The 17,833-nt window shown below is 36.6% G+C and overlaps 1 protein-coding gene across 2 annotated transcripts in view; it reads right to left on the bottom strand.

Annotated features, from left to right (window-relative positions):
• Window positions 1-17,833, bottom strand: part of hook3 (hook microtubule tethering protein 3) — an 82,551-nt gene that overhangs the window by 21,158 nt on the left and 43,560 nt on the right. For both annotated transcript variants that reach the window (XM_003226029.4, XM_062974151.1), the window contains exons 7-16: window positions 16,605-16,667; window positions 14,517-14,600; window positions 13,830-13,993; window positions 12,893-13,033; window positions 9,162-9,363; window positions 6,212-6,322; window positions 5,099-5,186; window positions 3,375-3,444; window positions 1,883-2,023; window positions 387-474 (exon numbers count right to left, since the gene is read on the bottom strand). In XM_003226029.4, coding sequence (XP_003226077.1) covers window positions 387-474; window positions 1,883-2,023; window positions 3,375-3,444; window positions 5,099-5,186; window positions 6,212-6,322; window positions 9,162-9,363; window positions 12,893-13,033; window positions 13,830-13,993; window positions 14,517-14,600; window positions 16,605-16,667 — 1,152 coding nt within the window. The remainder of the gene's footprint in view (window positions 1-386; window positions 475-1,882; window positions 2,024-3,374; window positions 3,445-5,098; window positions 5,187-6,211; window positions 6,323-9,161; window positions 9,364-12,892; window positions 13,034-13,829; window positions 13,994-14,516; window positions 14,601-16,604; window positions 16,668-17,833) is intronic.

Below are 17,833 nucleotides of genomic sequence, written 5' to 3' on the forward strand. Positions count from 1 at the left end.
TTGCACCACTATAGCATTCTCCTGATTATTTTATATCATTACATATTTTATGTATTCACTTTACTTTTACCTTGTTTTTCTCCTGATATAGGGACTCAAGGTGGCTGCCTTGGGTCCCAAATTGGAGGAAAGATGAGATATAAATAAAACAGAGACCTGAGAGCATGATTCAGTCTTGAATTTGCCAGTAACATTCATTTGACTAAACTTGATTTGGAAAAGAGTTTGATTCACCACTGAAACTACTACTATTTCAACTTAACATTTGAAAATAGTAAAACTTGGCAGAAAAAAATGGTGTAGGTGGTATCAGAATAGCAGGGAATAGAATTTATAGGACAATTGCCTCCCACATCCCAAAAACTTGTATCGTTATTTCCGCTTACATCTTCTGCTTTCGAGCCTTGCTCCTGTAATGATTTCTGTAATTCTTCAACTTGAGATTGTACTTCCAGCAGTCTCTGATTTACAAGCCTATAAATAATGAACAACATGTTACCTTTCAAACACTTATCTTATTTCAATCCCTCAAACTTCGGAGATGGCACCATGGGGAATAATTTGGCTTCCTAGACCATGGATATGAGGTTTAATGCAGTTGGGCTTCTGTAAGGAGATTAGTTGCATCTCTGGACACCACATTTTGAGGATATTGACAAACTGGAACGTGTCCAGAGAAGGAGAATGAAAACTATCAAAGGATTAGAATCCAAGCCCCACAAAGAACAGCTGAGAGAGCTGGGTTTGTTTAGCTTGGAGAAATGAAGGCTGAGAAGGGACATGGTAGCCATGTTTAAATGTTTGAAAAGATGTCACATTGAGGAGGGGGAAAGCTTGTTTTCTGCTACCCTGGAGACTAGAAACAGCAATGATTCAAACTGCAGGGGGAAAAAATATTTCACCTAAACATTAGGAAGGACTTCCTGGTGGTAAGAACTACTTGGCAGTGGAATATGCTGCCTTGGAACATGGAGGAGTCTCCTCTGGATGTTTTTAAGCTGAAGCTGGATAGTCATCTAATGGGAGTGTTGTGATTGTGTTTTCCTTCATGGCAGGGGGCTGGATAGCCCTTATGGTCTTTTTCAACTCTATGATTCTGTGTTTCAATACATAGTGCAAACATAGGTGAATTTCATCACCATCGTTCCACAATGAACAGAGAAGTTTTGAAGGGAAAATATAAATATCCACAAACATGCAAAACCACATGCCAGGGATGGTACTTAAACATGTTCACAAATATTTGCAGACGCAATGGCCTCCATTCAAATTTTTACTGTTGGTTCACTGTCTCCCTGGGGTAAAAATCCGAGATGTAATAGAGGGGATGAGATGACAATGTTACCATAAGTACTTCTGTCTTCCTTTGAAACAAATAATGTGGAATTTGTTAGAATAAACAAACACTATTTCTGTGCCATTTGATCTATGAAAGATATAGAAGATTATAGCATGCCTTAAAATAGCGTGTTTCTTCTTACATAAAGCAGGCATCATATTGCTTGCAAAAGGCAAGCAGTGTTTTGTTTTGTTTTTTTCGTGTCAGGAGCAACCGGAATTGCTTCTGGAGTGAGAGAATTGGCCGTCTGCAAGGACGTTGCCCAGGGGACGCCCGGATGTTTTGATGTTTTACCATCCTTGTGGGAGGCTTCTCTCATGTCCCCGCATGGAGCTGGAGCTGATAGAGGGAGCTCATCCACGCTCTCCCCGGGTGGGATTCGAACCTGGCAGCCTTCAGGTCAGCAACCCAACCTTCAAGTCACAAGGCTTTTATCCCCTAGGCCACCGGAGGCTCCTAAGCAGTGTTGATAAGCAAGGAGAATATGACCCCCCCCCCCCCCAAAAAAAAAACATATTAAGAAGGAAAATTGCCTTTTCCTACCTGTTTTCTGTCTCCAGTTCATTCTTTCTAAGATTGGCATCATCCAAAAGGCTCTGCAACAAGGCAATCTTCTCGTTATCAGATCCTTCTTGGTTAAGTTTCAGAATCTTGTTTTCATGTTGAAGACGAAGAAGCTTTTCCCTAGAAGATCACAGTAAGAACCATTGCAAAGTATCAACCATGGACTATGAATAACACTGCTATTACAACACAAAGTAATATTATTTCTTACCCGCCTTCCCTCATGGCGGGTCACAGAATAATTAAAACACATAAACAAATACACATATTAAAAGTGTATTTCTATAAAAGCTACATATTAAAACTTATTTCTATAAAATAGATGTTAAAATGCACAAAACAGAGATCATGGGTTCCTGATAAACCATAAAAGGAAATGACCAGGCTGCTACAGGTATGACATATCAATGAAGGATATGTTGGACCTGACAATGAAGCAGTGTTAGGATTTTTAATATAACCTCAGTGGTCTGAGGCCCAGGGAATTTTAATGGTACATGTTGTATTTAATAAGTTGGTTGTATATGGTTTATGTAATGTGTTATTCGTTTATCTGCTTTATTTTGGCTTTTGTTATGTAATTTATGTTGTTTTAACCATTTTTTGATGCTTTGAGTCCTACCCATGGGAGAAAAGTGGGATTAAAACTAAAACAACAACAACAACAACAACAACAACAACAACAACAACAAACAAAGGACACACATTTAAAATTCATGCTTAAAGACTGGCTGGGTGAGCCTGCTAGAAGCGATAGGTCTTTGTTTTTAAATTCCAACAGCTCACTTAGCTGTCAGAGTTCTTCCGGCAGATCGTTCCGCAGTCTTGGGGTAGCCAATGAAAAGGTCCTCTGGATGGTGGTTGCAAGTCAAGTACTGGCAGGCCAGAGCAGAAACTCCCCGGTGGACCTCAGTGTGCGGGGCGGATTGTACGGGAGAAGGCGACCCTGTAGGCAACCTGGACCCAAACCATGTAGGGCTTTAAAGGTCAAAACCAACACTTTGTACTTTGCCCAGAAACTAATTGGCAGCCAGTGGAGTGACTTTAGGATAGGTGTGATATGCTCACTCCTAGATGTTCCTTTAACCAATCTGACTGTAGTATTTTGAACAAGTTAAGAGTTTCCAAACTTGATACAAGGGTAACCCAATATAACGCACATTGTGCAAGTCCAACTTTGAGGTTACCAGCACATGCACTACCATCTTCTGGTCCTCCAAGTCTAGGAAGGGGCACAGTTGGCATATCAGCCAAAGCTGATAATAAGCACCACGAAGTGGTGCACTAAAAACATTTCACAGATACTGGAGACTGATGTCTGAAGGCTGCAGTACCCCACTGGATCAGAGAAGCTGAAATTATTTATGAGATCTTAGGAAAGGTAATTAAATTACCAACAGGAAAAAATGAGGTGAGCTTGATATAAATGCCCATCTTGCCCAGAAAGAAACGACTTTATGTTTAAGTTTACCTGATTTCAGGGGTAATAATTTCTGCTGCTAAACTGTCAGAGGACTCCTGACCTGCCAGTGGCAACAACCCTGTTTTGGAGAACAAAAGAGAAAAACTATTTAGATGTATAACTTATGGCATGACTAAGCACTTTTAAATTCTGATATCTGTGAATGCTTACATTGTTTTTTTAAATCAGGAAGTAATTTTTGAAGTTTTCTCAGTTCAGGGAAGGGAGGAACATGTCAGATTTAGTCCCATGCAATTACGACAGCTGGTGCAAAAACTTTTTGAACAATTTTTAAAAAATATATTGTGTATAAAATTACTTTCAGGCCATGTGGATATGACATATATGAAAAATAAATGATTTTTTTACATAACACAGATCTTGGGTCTCATCTCCAAGGTATCTCATAATGTATGTACAAGCAAATACAGGTATTTCCAAATCAAAAATCCTACATTTCTGGTCCCAAGCATTTCAGATATGGGATACTCAACCTGTACTTTATTCTCTATGGAGTTTATATTACGTATTTTATGAATTATGGCAGCCAACACTTTTAACTAAAAGAAAAATGAGGCAGAAATATGGTATCTCACCATGTAACAGTGACACTTTTTATCCCCCCTTTTTTTGGGGGGGGGGGCTACTATTACACAATGAAAAAAAAAGTTCCAGCTACAGGGGTTCACTTGCCCGGGTCTGAGTGAAGCCCATAGCTAGATTATTATTTTGGAGGCATATATATATATATATATATATATATATATATATATATATGGTGTGTGTGTGTGTGTGTGTGTGTGTGTGACTATTACGTGGTGGCGACTATCACGTGGTGAAATATGGTATAATTTTAAAGATGTCATGAGATATTTATGTCTATCAGGATTACTACTCTTACTATACACAATGGAGAGGAACCCTTCATCACTGCATCCAATTTATCAATGACATCAGAACTCTCCATATTTTTTATTCCATGAAGAAGGAATTATCCCCATCTCTATGAAAGGGACAGGCGACTGCAGCAAGGCTGGGGCCAATTTTTCTGTTCCTCATATGCACCAGAAGGCATACAGACAACCAAAAAAACTAACTCACACACACATCAGAAAGCCACCTGGTTTTGAAAAATTTACTGTGAAATCTTAAATAGCGAAGGATATTTATTTACCCTATTTATACCCTGCCTTTCTGTACCCCGAAGGGGACTCAAGGTGGCTAACATGTGGTAATTATTCAATGCCTTAATACATACAAAATTAATCTTAAAATAGATTGGATTAAAATTAATACATATTAACATTTAAACATTCATGCCCTCATACCCTGCTTAAATGGTAAACTACTGCTCTTGGAGGTTACTAAGAGAGACACATTTTGAAAAAAATGTACACTTGAAAGGCTAGAAGGAATAAGAACTGCAAGATCAGCCAGCATGTTAGAAGAAGCCCCACTTCTGCCCTGGGATAATTAAAGCAAATTACTCCTATTCATTTATTCCGATGTGAGCCAAAAGGTCCTAAGAGCAATAAAGATGTAATTAAAGGATTACACACATAACACCGAACAGCTACTAAACTAGATGGCATAATCGTTATTTAAATCTGCTGCTAAAGAGCAGTGCTTAAACCTTTTCTTGAACTACCAGAGGAATGATTTTTCAGCTATGACATTCTTCACAAAAAAAAAAAAAAAGGGGGGGGGGGCTATAGACTTTACATTTCCTTTACCTGATGTAGTAAGCTGCCCCTCTTGTGCTTGTACACAACGAATCTCTTCAATTGTTTCTTTGAGTGAATCTCTTTCTGTTCTTAAGCGCTAATATAGAGAGGAAAAGGCCAATATTTGATTATTCAACTAGTCAAATTCATGATGCAGAAGGCATTATGCCAACTGATGTAATTCTGAGGAAAAATATCTCCAATGTGAAAAAAACTTCTCAAATGTCAAACCAAACAATATTGTGCAGGGCTCAGTGATACAGAGCATGTACCAGTGCCAACTCATTTATTTATTTAAAGTATTTCTAGCTCGCTCTTCAGGATGAGGTAGAATCAATTAAAACAGCATGTTTAAAGTAACTAAATAATTAAAACAACTTGACGTAGTCAATGAAAAAAAATGCAAAAAATGTCTAGACTTCGATAGGTCAAAGCTATGGCATAGCCAGTGAGCCACAAAAGGGACACAACTTCACCTGATGCCAAATGACCTGAATGTCCTAATGGGGTTGTTGCACCTGAGAAGACCCAGTCCCACTTTCCTTGATGGTATTTCCATTGACTAGAGAATTCCATTAAAACCTCCAGAACAATATGGGAAAGGGGAGTAGGCCATGAGAGAAACAGGTGAAAAAGCAATGAAAAGTATGTGGGGTAGAGTGAGGTAGTAACAACAGAATGGCTTTGAAATAAGATATAAATAAGAGCCACCAGATATTGCCCTCAGAGTAACACTGGGGTGATTGGCATTTAGAACTCACCATATCAAAGACTTTGGTTAAAAAGAGTATTATGGGCTCTCACTAGATGTTATATGAAATCTTGGGGGAAAGAATAACTGAATGGCTGAAAAGTGTCCATTAGACCAAGAAAGAAAAACAGAAATGAAGCATGAAGAATTACCAAAAAAGAAAAAATATATTAGCAGCACTTAAAAAATAGATGACAGAACTGGATCATGGAAACTTTCCTATTTTCCTCAAGTGCTCAGAAAAGACCCTTGGAAACTAGGCAGACAATAAAGTACAATACACAAACATAACAAGATAGAGACGTGTCATCTGAATTTTAAAATATGACATCAGTTTCAAGATACAAGAGAAGAAACCCTAACATACGTACATCTTTTTCTTTTTGCAGACTGTCTACTTTTTCTTTCAACATCTTGTACTCAAATTCTAATTTGTCAGCTTTCTTGGATTCTTCAGACAATCTATTCTGAAGTTCAACTACCTAAAAGAACAGGATCAGCACATCACCAACACGAGAAAAAAAAATATATTTTCAGTCAGCCGTTATATAACCACTTAACACAACTGTTTATCATTTTCACTTATTTATTAAGTGAAATTAGTCATTCTAATCAAAATTACTAAACTGAGATGAAATCTAATGTCTATTCAGACTGTTGACTCACTAGCAGTAATATTGGTATCCAGGTTCATGTAAGTGAAGACAGTAGCTTAACACTGAAAACCTATAAGCTGCTTCCCACTCATACTTATATATATTCAGTTTCACCTCAATTCATCCTCAGGTCTTCTCAACTCATACAATTAGCTTGTATAAGCTTCTATTACATCTGATGTTTAGAAAATAAACTGTAAGATTATTCAGCTACAACAGTCATTTACTGTATATGCTTGTGTATAAATCAACTGCATGTTTTAAGTTGAGGGCAGTTCTTCAGGTCCAAATTTGCGACCTTTGATACGACACATGGATAGCCCATTCCTCAGAGAGGGGAAAGGGAGCCAGACACCATGGTCCCCCCCTCCCCGCAAGCATTCAAATAAGTCAGAAGTGGCTCCATAGCAAACAGAGTGGAGGATTCTTTTAAATTCTCCTGAGATGGTCTAAAGTCTCCTCTTTCAACATTTACTTATATTTGGTTTCTTTTTATAATATAACCTATAATTCCTGACTTCACTGGAAAAGAATGAAAAGTAGCATCATAGTTCCTATTGGTAACCTCATGTTGACCTGTGTTTCACTTACTCATTTTAATACCCCAGTTTCTACCCAATATTCTGCTGCTACATTTATATCATCCCACTTTTAAAGTCTTTCACTGGCTGTCTACCCTTTTAAACAATCCAATGTAAGTTTCTGGTTTTCTCTTTTAAAGCATACATGTCAAACTCAAGGCCCATGGGCTGAATCCGGCCTGCCATGACATTTTACATGGTCCTCCAGATGCTGGACTACAACTCCTATATTCCTCATCCTTAGACATAATGACTAGAGTTGATGGGAGTTGTGATACTGTAACATCTGGAAGGGTGCAGTTTGTTCAGTTTAGACATAAGGCTTATGGATATGATGTTTGATGTTAAAATGTCCTTTAACCTTTCCTTAGCCTCAGAGCCACAAGTACTGTTGGACTGCAATTCCCATTAACCTCAGTCCACATGGCAGATAATCAATAGTGATGGGAGTTGTCATTCAATAACATCTGGGTAAAAACTAAAGAGCATCAACCACTATGTAAAAAAATTATAGTTGACCCTCTTTATACATGGATTCTCCGCCCATGGATTCTATAGCCCCTTTTTAATTCATAATTTAGAATGGGAAGATCCAATCCGTCTTTAATATCTCAGTTTCTTTATTTTCTTTTTTAAAATACGTTCCATTGATATTTTCTCACAAAAATATGATTAAAAGCAGGGGTGGTGAGGAGTAGATGGGGAGGGGATGGGTGTGTGTGAAATGATGGGGTATGTGGGAAGGGAAAAATTCCATGGGGGGATTTTTGTTAACTTCCATTCTCTTTCTTTGGGGTTTTTATGCAGGGGTTTTTTGTCTCTTTTCTTTATGCACCTCCTTTTGTTACTTCTTCGCATGTAAGGATTCAATACCCCTTTGAAGGCAACCATAAGACTGATGGCCCTCAATGAAAATGAGTTTGACACCCCTGTTTTAAAGCCTTTCTAAATTTAGCTTTCCTCCATCTTTCAGCCCTCATTTCTCACTATTGCTCTGCTCAGGAGCTTTATTCCTTTAACTCCATATTTCTTATTCAACTAAAGACTTTTACTTTATAGCTCAACCCTGACCTTTCTCCCATTTCTCTCCATATTCCTAGAATCATTTTCATGCCTCTATTGTAGACTGCAAAATTATTGTTCAAAATTTCCACTACAACCTGCTTTTATCACGTTTCAAATCCCCTGACAATTATGTGTGTCTTATCATTTTAAATTAATTTTTTTGTATTTGACAGGAATGTCTGTTTTGTTCTATTTTTTACATTGATGGTGCCTGAATAAATGAATGAATGAATGCATGACAAAATGCCAATAAAAACAGCTAATAAATGTTGCAGAAAAACAATTTAAAACCTTGGAAAAAATGAAGTAAAACATGTGTTTAAAGTTCTTTGTGGAAGATCAAATGTTAAAAAAGCTTTCCAACTCACTGGAGGTGTAGCCAAAGTAGGTTCACATAGTGATTAAAATAATTACAGGGATGACTATAACTCAACCAACTAGTCTTACAATAGGAATTTTGGATCTACCTGGGTTATAGTTTTGTAATGATTTTGCCTTTCTGTGATGTCTTTTTATTTTACTTATATTTTAATGCTGCAATTCCTTCAAGAAACAATTTATTCATACAGCTTTGTACATCATACTTTCAGAGTTTATGGCCACTCAGGGCACATCTGCACTGAAGAATGGTAGATGCATCTAAGTGAAAGTATGATGTGCAACCAGAAAGCTGAATGAATAAATTGAGAGAACTGCAAATAACAATAATTTTATTACCCGCCTGTCCTTGAGTTAAAACGAGGTAAAACACTACTAAAACACACTGAACAAGATACACCGAGTTAAAATATAAATTACAATCCACTGATGAAATGCAGATTAAAATTTTGTTATTGAGGAATTGCTAGATTACAATGGTTTGACATCATTTAAACTGCCATGGCCCAATACCATGGAGTTGTTGTTTTACAAGGTCTTCAGCTTTCTTTGACAAATAGTGCTGGTGCCTCAACAAACTACAATTCTCATGATTCCACAGCATTGAGACATGTTAGATAAAGTGGTATCTTTGTGCTCACCTGTCTTTTATATGTCTCCAGCTGGCTGCGGGCTGCATTGGCTTTCCTCAACTCTTCTTCCAAGCTTACAGTGTTTTGCATGTACATCGTGTTCTTCTCCTCTAGGAGTTTAACTTGCCTTCGTAGATCTCCAAGATCTTCCAGCTTCTTCTTGTATGAATCCACTTGGCTTTCTAACTTGGCCACTTTGTCAGAGGAATGCCTAGAAGGAGAGAATGTTACAGAAATTCAGCAATCACATTTTGATAGATTCAGAATATTTATCACAGTCATCACAGAGTTGTAAGGAGTCACACTCCCCACCTCACATTCAAACCAAGTATTTTCAGAACTTGAATAAGTGTGGCCAGGTTCTTTCGGACAGTAAAAAAGTTTAAGTTATTTAATACTGTCATGTCAACCAGTATGATAAACTTTTTTTACTAAGAAATAGGGGAATCTATCTATCTATTTATCTATCTATCTTTCTTAAATCTATATCCATATGATTCTTTATGTTGAGGAATCATGAGTGTCCCAAATATTTCCTGGTGAGTTTGACTGCAGACTAGGAATCTGTCCAAGATGAACAATGTTTTCTACACTACACTGACCATCTTGCCTGCTCCTTTCCTCACAACTACTACTTTTACTGTCTTCTATATTGCAGAATGATCAGAGGAAGTCTTCAATTGAAGAACAGGCAGATTATAGCATGTTGCATGTTGCACAGCTGTGAAGGCTGCAAAAGATAAGAGGACACCAATTGTCAAGGTATCCATGCAATTGGACCAGAACTTCTTTCTGTGAAGACAATGCATTGGTTGATGTACACTGATCTCCACACAGAAAACAAATTCACATACAGGTTTCTTCCAAGCAAACCAAAACTAACAAAGATCCCATGGTGATCAGCGGCAGGGGCAGGACTGTGAAATCTGGAAGCCCCTAGCTACAGACCTCCGTATGGGAAGTGGATATGGATTCAGTCGTTCCAACCCACCACCAAGACTCTTTCTTGGAAAGACAACCCTACTTGGACACAACTGATCGCCTATAATGATGCATAGTTTTAGTTTTCTACTTACTCATATTAAAACTTTTATTTTGTCCACATATAGAGAGTTGTACAGACTTACCAATTTTAAAATAATCATTTCCTTTTTAATCCATATCACTTGTATTTTTACCATCAGTTCTATTTTTATTTTAGTACACACAGACACACATGAACACAGACATACAGGCACCATGAATCACCCCTAAAATACACAGCGATCCACTATTATAACACTATGTAACAATTGTGCTGTTGAAGGTTTTCATGGCCATAATCACTGGGTTTTTGTGAGTTTTCCAGGCTGTTGACATGGCCATATTCCAGAAGCATTCTCTTCTGATGTTTCGCCCACATCTATGGCAGGCATCCTCTGAGGTTGTAAGGTCTATTAGAAACTTGGCAAGTGAGGTTTATATATCTGTGGAATATCCAGGGTGAGAGAAAGAACTCTTGTCCATTGGAGGCATTCAAAAAACGGGTATTCCAGACAAGAAACAATCAGTGGTAGCTAACACTTCCCAACAAAGGATTCCATCAGGCAGGAAGCAGCTAGGCTTTGAAGCTGCAAGGCCATTCAATGCTAATCAAGGTGGCCAACTGCAACATTCACATCTGCCTCCAACAGACAAAGAGTTCTTTCTCCCACCCTGGATATTCCACAGATATATAAACCTCACTTGCTGAGTTTCCAACAGACCTCACAATCTCTGAGGATGCCTGCCATAGAACCTATTTGGAATTCATAACCCAGGAACAAAAATAGTGTTACATGTTAATAGTAATGAATTTTATTGATTAGCTTTAGGCCATATCACAATACCAAACCAAACAAAAAGGCTTGATAAGACTTGATTATTACACTCTACATAGTAAGTTAAATAAAACATAACGATACAGTAAATAAATATGATAAAACTGAGCAGACATATGGGAGAGAGTTCCTAAGGATTGCAGGTTTAAAGAATTTATTTTTGTTAAGTAACCATATTTTATTTTATCAAATTTACCTCAATAAGATTACCCTAAAGAGAAAAGCTCAATTAAAGTCCATGAAAGGTTTCTAAACTGAGCAATGGGAAAAAGGAAAAGAAGGAAGCAGCTTGGCATTAGCCCAGGCTCACTCCCTCAGCCAAAACACACCAAACAGCCAAGAATTGAAGATTGTTTTGCATGGAAAGGAAATGTAAGTAAAACAAACCTTACTCCTACAGCTAACAGATTTGAAATCTTAGAAGGAGAAACTCAGATAGAGCAGGGAATAGAACAGATAATGGAATTTCCCTTGCCTACCAGAGAGGAGATGGAAAGAGACCAAGATCATGAATTGGGACCCTCGCAGGTGTCGTTACTGTATGCATTTAGCCTAGATACCTGAGGCAGGGATCCTGAAATGAAGTCTAAAACTAAAATGTCAACTAAAAAACAAAACTGAAGATGGAGACACTAACATGGGAAAACTCAACAGAGTTTATGACAAAACAATGCCTGATCACAGCACAAAGTGTAATTTCGATATTTGATCAGCTGTCAGGTATAAGATACGCTGAACAAGCTAAAATGTGATATGGAGACCGTAATGCAAAAACACGGCTCTAGTCCTTTTACTAGTACAGTAGAGTCTCACTTATCCAAGCTAAACGGGCCGGCAGAAGCTTGGATAAGCGAATATCTTGGATAATAAGGAGGGATTAAGGAAAAGCCTATTAAACATCAAATTAGGTTATGATTTTACAAATTAAACACCAAAACATCATGTTTTACAACAAATTTGACAGAAAAAGCAGTTCAATACGCAATAATGTTATGTTGTAATTACTGTATTTATGAATTTATCACCAAAATATCACAGTATATTGAAAACATTGACTACAAAAATGGCTTGGATAATCCAGAAACTTGGATAAGTGAGGCTTGGATAAGTGAGACTATACTGTACATACATTGCTAATGGAACAGATGTGCTCAAGCCTCCTATTTATGCCCTACGTGCTGAGAAAGAGCAATTGGTTAAAGAAAATGTTAGAAGACTGGATAAAAAGTTATGTTACATAATGTAATCAAACTCAAATGCCCTGATAGAACTATACCCAAGCTTGCTCTATAAATCTGCCTCTAACACAATACTTTAATTAAACTAAATCCAACACTGTTGCTGCATAGGCATGTTGTAGCAAGGACGCAAACTAGAAATTAAAGGCACATCGTGAAGCTTTGGAGCACCATTTGAGGAACTGTTACTACTAGGGTGTTGGGGGGGGTGGTCATATTTTTCTAGGCAAATTATCTTCTCCTCCTCTTACACAATATTTCAGAAACTGAAGGTTTCTGGATTTACTTTTGCAGGAAAGGTACACACTACAAATTTGCAGTGAATTGTTACAGTTTATAAAATGACATCCACCTCTCATTTTATACCATGAAAATAAGAGACAGAAACAGCAAGCTGAAATGTATCATAAGGGAGAAAGTGCTATAAGATAACATAAACATGATGTTCAAAATGGTAAAACTGCTTTCCAGTTAACAATTTAGTTAGTAGAAAAATTATCCTTATAAAAATCTTCCTTAGTAATTTAACAGATGTTTTGTGATACTGCAACAGAAAAAGGACAGAACTACATCAATTGCAAGACAAAAATGAAATATGCATGAGAAATGAAAGGTAAACATTGTAAAGAATCAACTTATTTACCTTAGTACATCCATTTCATCTTTTAGAGATTGGGCTTCTTCAGCCAGATTTGTTAATTCTTCATTTTGTTGCCGCAATTCTACAATTTCTTTTTCAAGCTCTTCACAACGAATTCGATAATCATCCTTTGCTGCTTCTAGTCTACAAGAGAATGCCAGAACAGACTAAACAAAAATAGTCACTTCCCACAAAGAATCACAAATCTTAATTCTCTACTACATATTTTAAAGTATTGAAAACAGAACACACTGTGTGTTTTATAACAAAAGACAAAAAAAAACAACCCTTGAACGAGTGTGATCAAAATCCAAAACAGTTTGTGACACGGCTGTCTCAGGGTTTGATACTGACTAATTATGTGGAACACCAATTGCTTTACTACTTTTAATCTATCTTAAATGAGATTTTAATTGGTCTTAATTCTGTTGTTATTTAATACTGTTTCAACCTTGATTTCTATTTTCTTAATTTTATCTTTTATTGTATTTGTCTTTTTTCATGCTGCCTTGGATCACAGCCTGGGAGAAAGTGGCAATATAAATAAAGTGGTGGGTAGGTGAATGCATGGATAGAATATAAACAGATTCTCTCAAAAAAAAACCCTCCAGATTCCCAAAGATTATTCATTTTAAAAAATTAAGGGGATGTGGGAGTAATTTCACATTTTATTTTGCCTCTATGGTCTCTTTTGGCTTAGGAGGCCATGAGAGGCCATTTGGGACCATATGCATGACAGTAGGGTACAATTCTACAAATCTACACAGAGAGCCAATGTTGATCACTCAATCCCTGGAAATTGTTCACCAGAGTTATATCTCCTATTTTTATGATACAGACAGATCTAACTAATTTTAATGATCAACAGAAATGAACTAAGTATGAATAGGAAACAGTGACACCAGCAGGATTAGGATTAGCATCTTCACAGAACTCTTACCTAAAAGTTTCCTCTTGGAGCTGTTCTAATTGTGACTGTAGCTGCAGATGCCTCCGTCCAGCTGGGCTGTTGGGATCTTCTATGGAATCAGACTGATTCAAGCGTTCCATCAAAACCTGGTTCTCTGCTAGCAAACTACTCTTCTCCTCTTGCAATGCAGCAACCTGTTATCAAAATTCAACAACAATTGAATGGGCACCTGAGAAAGTAAACAGGCATCATAAAACTAAAAAGAATGAAGCAGCAGCTCACAAACTACGACTTATATTAAAATGCATCTCTGCTTATGCCAGCTTTCTTCACAAGCCAAATAACAACTAACTGTGTATGTATATATGCGTATAATGTTTTATTAAAATTATGGCATGGGGAGAAACAGAACCTGATTCAAACTGGGTTTCTGCAACTGCTGTGTAACAGAAGTGGTGTTTTACCTATTTATTTACATATAAGGAATGTAATGATTTACAACAATAACAAAAACATACATTCTTGTAACATTTATAACAAACCAGATATACGTATATACAGTCAGGGATATGAATGATTAGATCTTAGTAGCTTCCTCCATTATAAATTTCCTAGACTACATTGATATGTATGTTTACTTGGTAGTAACGATTAAATTCTATATACAGATTCAGAATGCCAAGTTGCAAATCGTTTGCTGTATAATAGTCTTCTTACCTGCATATCCAGTTCATGGCATCTCTGAGCAATTTCTTCTTTGGTTGATAATGCTTCATTTAATTCTTCTGTCGTTTTCTTCAACTGTGTTTTTAAATATAATACATTTTCATTTACTAAAATCACATAATGATCCATTTCTCTATGGCTACGATCCAAAGGAATCATTCATGCATTTGAAAGGAACTGTACATGCAGCCAAAGTTAACTCTGACAATTTATCTGCAAAATCTCCCAGTCCCAAAGAGACATAGCATTTGCCTCTTGGGTGCTGACAAGAATTGAAAAGAAATGTATGACACCATCAGGAGCATACATTGCCCATAATCGAATGACTTTAAAAAAAATTAAAGCACATAGCTGTAAGATCTACTGCCATGGCGCAAACACAAATGCAATCTAAAAACAAATAGCTAACATAAAACACAATGAGCCCCCAAAACTATAAATACCAGAAATAATATTTTGCACATTTTTAACTTTGCAAAACCACTTTTCTTTATGAATGCAAGGGATGAACTGTGTCCATTTCAACTGTTGTTGGTTTTTTTTGGCATACAACACAAACAACTGGGAAATGAAACACAAGGAAACACAACAAAGGTAAAACCTGCCAAGCTCTGTGGTTCTATTCCTACTGAGAATATTACTATGCTGATTATATTTAGGGGAAAAAGCAACTGCTTTCTTCCAAGTTGTATTATTTATCTATCTATCTGAACGAGATTTCCTCGAACAGTAGCAATTCTACAGTGTTTTAGAAAAGTGATTCTCCTATCAAAAGCATGGTACCTGATCTCTTTTTACCAAGAGACATCTAAAGCTGGGATCCCATGCATGAAAATAATATTGTCTACTACCAAGCTATTTCTTTCTCCCCAGTGTATCTTAACATATATGTATTCTTATAAGGGAATAACATTTATTGTAGTTATGATGGTCATACCCTTTCCATCAATACGTGTACGAAATTAGTAAAAAAAGATTGGAGAATGGATAATCACAGTCAGAATGAGTGCTGCTATGTGTGATGGCCTAGAACATTTGGAAACACAAATTACAATTTCAAGGTAGCTCCATTGCTCCCATGTTTTAACTGATTTGGTTTATTTCTTTCACTCAGAGGAAGGAGCATACAATATCCAGATACAAGTGCCCCATTTCTTTTCAAATATCAAATAATTTTTGTAGTTGGGAGAAGTTTATTCCATAATTAAAGGACTAAAATAGTAACCAAAATCTGTAGCCTAGATATATTCTATGTGAACATCTTAATTATGCAGCATAAGCTTCCTTTCTTTATAACAAGCAAGTGTATGTTTACACGCATTTTATGAGTTACACACTTGTTGTAGCTTGCTAGTGTACGGCGTTAATAGCTTTTGACAGAGCCAACCTGTTTGTTCAGCAGGGAGAGAAGGGAAAATGTGCAATAGGTGAAGTCAGAAATTTGACTGGATCAGTATCAGAAACATTGCTTCTTAAATTAAATAACCCCCTGCATTTCCACCCTTTTATTTTTTTTAGCACTGAAAAAGCAGTACATGCTGTAGAAGAAGGCTTCACCTTGGTCACATCTTTGGAAATCAGGTTTAAAGCACTAAAAGGTTGCTAAAATGGTGTGATATTCTGCTGAATTTACTCTTTAATGGCAACATCTCTGAACCTTTTATATTTTACATTTTATAGTTGGCCAACCACATTTGCAGGTTCGGCTTTTGTGGATTAGGTTAAAATGTTATCTCTAGAAATCACAAGGTCCTCCCATGAGATTTTCTGGTCATTTACCATAGACAATCTAAAGATTCCGAGATAAATGTTTTCTCAGATTAAAAAAAAAGATTTTAAAATGTTTTACAGTGTAGCTAATTTTGTGGGGGTGATGCGCCCGCAACCTCAGAAAATGTGGAGGGCTGACAGTAGTACAGATCTATTTGCTGCTTATACTGAAATTTCCCAAAAGATCTTAACAGATATGAATGTGAAAATGCAAAGAAAAAAAAGATATAGTTCTATTACAACTGTCTAGGAAAATGGTACATTGAGCTTCACTAATGAAAGGAAGAAGAAACATCTGGTGTTAGATACCTGACGATCAAGATCAACGTAAGCATCATTTCCAGCAGTGACTGGAGATTCTTTACTCATCAACTGCAATTAGATTACACTGGATTAGAGAAAGCAAAAGGTTTATTTGTATTCGTTAACGAAACAGGGCAATCTAAAATACAAGGAATCTTAGGGCAAAATCACGTATACAAAAGAAATAATCAACCAAAAAAGTAATTTACATTTCCTAGTTGGTTCCACAGTACAGTAACTCTTTGCATAAATTTTTGGAGAGTTGAGAAAAGTGGACAGGGGTGACACCTCTGTTGTTGTTAATGCTATGAACTCACAACATCTTATATTTCATGTCACTATTTAGTCCCTAAACTAACTCTGCATATTTTCCAGACACATATATATCCTTCTTTGGATACAGAATGTTCAAAATTGTGTATATGTGTATAAACTATATGTACTAAGTCACAGTCCCAATTTTATGTAGTGTGCTGAACAAAGCTGAATAGAACCTTAGGAGACAAGATCCTAAATTAGACACATTTCTAAATTGGACACATTTCTAAACCTTTGGATAATCAGGTTGTCAGGTTCTGTTAGCAAAACACAAGTAGGTAACTTATAACATATATTGGTGAATGGGTGCACAGATGTGATGGTACAAATATTTTTTTAAAATGACTCTGATCATGAAAAATAACATGAAAGACAAAGGCCGCCAGGAAAATGTGAAATTCTGCTCAGACATTGTGTAAAATGCCCAGACATCTTTTGTGCTTGATTTTGCATATGAAAACAGAACTCAAAGAGTGGCTAATCCTAAAATAATAACATTTACTGTCCAGTCTTGTGTGTATATTAATCCAAGGGTATATGAACAACTGCTAAAGCAGACTCAGATGGTTTCTATCATTAGTCCTTTCAAATTTTCTTATTCAAATGGGTATCTCAAAACGAATTGGAAAGGAGGGAACCAATGATATGATTGACAGTGTATATTTGTTTCTTTTCCCTAAAGAACATCATACCTCTAAACACATCCAGTGATCTTAGTGTGATTATCTTTAAAAGGTATTTTGCAATATTTTAATAGACAGCTATATTAAACCTATATTTTAGTCCAGTCAATGATGGAAGGAGTGGGATGAAATAATCCCTCGTGGATAATCTATGGCTGCTCTTTCTTTCTTTAATTTATATCCTACCTTTCTGCTTGCATTGGACCCAAGACCGTTTACATTGTTCACTACTAG

This window comes from Anolis carolinensis, chromosome 2 (genome assembly GCF_035594765.1).
Source record: "Anolis carolinensis isolate JA03-04 chromosome 2, rAnoCar3.1.pri, whole genome shotgun sequence".
Taxonomy (NCBI): domain Eukaryota; kingdom Metazoa; phylum Chordata; class Lepidosauria; order Squamata; family Dactyloidae; genus Anolis; species Anolis carolinensis.